This window comes from Gossypium hirsutum, chromosome D08 (assembly GCF_007990345.1).
Source record: "Gossypium hirsutum isolate 1008001.06 chromosome D08, Gossypium_hirsutum_v2.1, whole genome shotgun sequence".
NCBI classification, from domain to species: Eukaryota; Viridiplantae; Streptophyta; class Magnoliopsida; order Malvales; family Malvaceae; genus Gossypium; species Gossypium hirsutum.
In genome coordinates, this window is record NC_053444.1 from 42,829,419 (window position 1) to 42,833,560 (window position 4,142).

General features: G+C 35.8%; 1 protein-coding gene across 1 annotated transcript; it reads left to right on the plus strand.

Moving 5' to 3' along the window:
• Positions 1 to 2,107: 2,107 nt before the first annotated feature.
• LOC107906812 (probable inactive receptor kinase At5g58300) lies at positions 2,108 to 3,837 on the plus strand. Its single transcript, XM_016833935.2, has 2 exons — positions 2,108 to 2,543; positions 3,132 to 3,837. The coding sequence occupies exons 1-2, from the start codon at positions 2,108 to 2,110 to the stop codon at positions 3,689 to 3,691; spliced, it is 996 nt and encodes a 331-aa protein (XP_016689424.1). The 3' UTR covers positions 3,692 to 3,837.
• The last annotated feature ends 305 nt before the right edge of the window (positions 3,838 to 4,142 follow it).

Here is a 4,142-nt window from a genome sequence, read left to right on the forward strand (position 1 = left end):
TATATGCGTTCATGAACGAAAATAAACAAAAAGGTATGTAAAAATCATATTAAGATGATATCTAACATAAAAGATTTATAACATTAAGTAACGAATTTATGAAAAGAAAAAAAATATTAAGATGAATTAATAGGGATTAAATTAGAAATAAAACAGAATTGAAGGGAAAATGTCGAAAATAGAATAACATGGCGGGTCAAAGTGTGACGTGCGGATAACATGGGGACCAAATGGGAAATATTTCCCGTACCCGAAAACGCAACGTCTTTGCACGGACCAAAATGACGCCATATTAGAATGCAGGGCAAAAAAATTAAAAATTAGAAGGACTGATATAGAAACGTGCAAGGGTAGAAGGGCCCTTTTGCGTAATATACCCAAATGCTAGAAGACGCGCGGATCCTCCCCGGATCGGGTCACCGAGCGGGTCGGAGGCTTCTGAACGGCGTCATTTTTCAACGCACATAAGCACCCCATTAGCCTGATAAGCAACCCCCCCTTTTCATTTTCAAAACAAATGTAAAAAAAAAGAAACAAAAGAAAGAGGAAGTTAAACCCTAGGCCCCTTTCATGCGCTGCTCAACGATTCATCGTCCGCTTTTGGAGACTCTTCGAACCTTGCTCCCAAACTCCAATGACGACGGAGAAAAAGCAAAAGGTCTGGTCGAGGTACATCTTGCTCTTTTGGTTACCTTTTTCAAAAACAATTGATAGATGTAAAAATGAAAGAAGAAAAAAAAACTGCGAAAGAAGAAAAAAGAAACTCGAAATCACCTTTTTGGTGTTTTTGTATCCTGATTGCATAAAAAGTAAGTGTTACAGCCTATTCTTGGTCTTTTATAGTCTCTATTTACAAAAAATAAAATGAAAAAAAAATCAAAGCAAATCACCCCCGTTCTGTCCCTTTTCATTTTCTCTCTCTGTTCCTTTTGTGTGCTGTTGGTGTCTGCTTGTTTGTGCGTCTCTTGCAGGTACGGAGTGCAGGGTCTGGGACGTGGCACGTACGGATGTGCGCGGGCGCGCGTACGGAGGCCCGTGTGAGTGGTGCTACGTTCGTGGGGAGTGGCTTGGGGAAAGCGGCGACTGAAGACCCCAGAAACCCTACGGTTTCTGTTTGTTTCATTTCTAGGCTAGGGGTATCGGGCCACCGTAATTGGGCCATTCGAGTTTAGGCTAGTTGCGCTGTACTGATTTTGGTTTGTAATTGGACTGTTATTAGACCATTTAATTTTGATTTTTTATTTGGTTTACTCCACTAGCGGGCCGGGCAAATATTGGGCCTTACAATCCTATCTTAGAGCTTCAAGTCAATTAATTTATGGGAATGGAAGAGGATTCTTCTATGCAACAATTTCTCATATGAGCAAAATGTTTACCGTATCTCAATTCTCAATTACAAAGAAACTATGAGCATTTGTAATATATTTTGTAATTTTTGTCAGTTAAATTCATTTTGACATTTTTTATTTTATTTTTATAGTAGATTCATTTCTATACTTAAATTTTGTAACAGTGTCAAGACATGAAACTCTATGATGCGCCAAGCTGCCATTGAAAATTAAAAAAAAATTATATTAAATTAAAAAAAATTGAAATTTGAAATGAAGCGATATCTACATAAGTTTAAATATTGAAATAAGAAAAGAGGATTAAATTCAAGATATAAAAATTATAATAACATAAGAAATTTTCTTCTCTGGACAGGCTATTACCAATTGAAAAGAATGTTAATTACTTCATGTGAAGCTCTCATGATCTTCCACCAAGTTCTTAGTGATAAGGAATAAGAATCCGAAAGAAGAGCCTATTAACCAGACCAAGACTTTCACTACATGAAATCCCAGAACGAAACAAAAGGAAACTAAGATTGTTTCTAAGCAGGACAAACCAGAATCGAAGAGAATTTCCATGGTTATTCCTTGGATTAAATGAATCCATAAAATGCCAAAACAAAGTATCACCGCTCCGGATTCGATGTTTCCAATGAAAAAAACAAACAAACACAACATGTAAAACCAAAGTAAACCAGCCAAAAACTGGATCCACCCAACTCCATAACCTGTTTTCCAAGAACCACCATTTCCCTTTCATCTCCCACTACAAAAAAATGTTGTCAAGAGCCTTTACAAAACCCAAAAGGAGTTTTAAAGAGTACGGTGAAAACAGCAGGTCGGGGTCCATCTCCGAATACGATGATTGCATCGTAGGATTTATAGATGACTTACCATTAATCCCTTGTGAAAACAATGGGCCATCACTGTCCCTGAAGGAGGTTTTGAGGACATCGGTGAGTGTGATGGGAGAGAACGCCAGGGGGTTGACTGAAAAAGTGGTGTTATCCAATGCTAGACTTTGCACCCTAAAGAGGTTCCGGAAGGTAATAGTGAGGAAGAGTGAGTTCGGCAGGAGAGTGGAGAAGTTGGCTCAGATTTGCAACAACTGCGACTACCTCGTTCCCATCACTGCTTACTTATATGCCAAGAGGATCAAGCTTGTTGTTTCGGATTACTATCCCATGGGAAGCTTAGCTGACCTTCTTTCAGGTGACTTTTCTCAATTCCATCATGCAACCTTAGCTCTCAATTCTCATCAATACGATTGCATAAGAATTGCCTCTTAATCGATTCTCCGCCTAACACTAGTTTTTGTTTAGGTCAAATTTTGCTTTTAGTTGTCGTTCTAAGTTAAGGATTTAATTTATATATTTGAATTTTAAAATTTTAATACTATGAAACTGATCGTGACAAATTTATTAAGTTAAGTTATGCTAGTTTTATAATTTTATATGATAAATGTATTATCATATTTGTAATGCTATATCAACTTATAATTTTTACATAATATTCACAGAAAATGTTATATCATTTTAGTTAATAGATTTAATGACTACTTTTCGAGTCTAGACTAAAATTTCAAAATTCGATAAATATAAAGATTAAACGTGATTAAATTGGAGGATAAGGATTAAAACCCTAAGCTTACACGCATTAGAGACTAATGACAGCATTTGGATTTAAGTTCTAGTTAAGATTAAAATTTAAAATTTTGAAAAAATATAAAAGCTAAAATTAAAATATATCAGCTTTAACATGATGTTTTATGTTTATACCATGTTGTAATTGATAATGAAGGTGGGAGGCGAGGCCAAACTGCCTTGAATTGGAATGAACGTGTGATAATAATAGAATCGATTGCAAGAGCAATAAGTTTCATCCACGGACAATCCCCAGAAACAGTAAAGAACATGAAAATGAACGTTCATGGAAACATAAAATCCTCCAACATCATGATAAACATCGACCTCACCGCTCGGTTATCAGATTATGGGTTTGTTCAGTTGGCCGACTGCGTCGAAGATTGCGATACCAAAGAAAAACACGCAACAACTCATAATATTTACTGTGAGAATTTGAGCCAAAAGAGTGATGTTTTCAATTTCGGGATGGTGTTACTGGACATGCTAGCGGGTGTGCAGGACCTAAGTTACATGGACTGCATAGTTAAACTGGAGGAAAGCATAAAACAGGGGGACATTCCATTCTTCGAGTTTCATATGAAAGGGAAAGAACGGAAGCAAGCTTTGAAGGTATTGGAGATTGCTTTGGCATGCACCAGCAGCTTGCCAGAGACAAGGCCGTCCATTCACCAAATCCTCTTTGATCTTACTCATCTTCTGAAAACTTCCAAGTAGTTAAGTTGTTTGTCTGTCCGTGTTAAACACATTATTTGCATTTGTTAAAGAAAAAGACCCCTAAAATGGGGGTTTTATTAGCTGTTTTGATCAGCATATGTCACATAAAATGGAGAAAATAATGTTGTGAACTGAATATTCTATTAAATCCGTTATAGTTTAATAATCGAGCGGTTTGATGATTGCATTGAGATTGTTGATTGATCTACATTTTTGTGAACCTATTTCAAACTACTTTCTATCCATTTCCTAACTCAGTGAGTTGTGATGGTAAAATGTTACTTTAGGTAAATAACGTATGGTTATTTTGGTTTAATTCTTAATGTGTAGATTTGTTTAGGTTTATTGATATGTTGAATCATATTTCAATATAATTATTTGGATAAGTATTATTTGTATTTGTAATTGTGATCATACTTGTGTTTATAATCTCAAAAAATATTTTATTTAT

Excerpts from the sequence above, each read along its gene's own strand:
- LOC107906812 (XM_016833935.2), top strand. The coding sequence starts at position 2,108 with ATGTTGTCAAGAGCCTTTACAAAACCCAAAAGGAGTTTTAAAGAGTAC. Across the intron at positions 2,544-3,131 it reads CTTAGCTGACCTTCTTTCAG|GTGGGAGGCGAGGCCAAACT; the intron begins GTGACTTTTCTC and ends TTGATAATGAAG.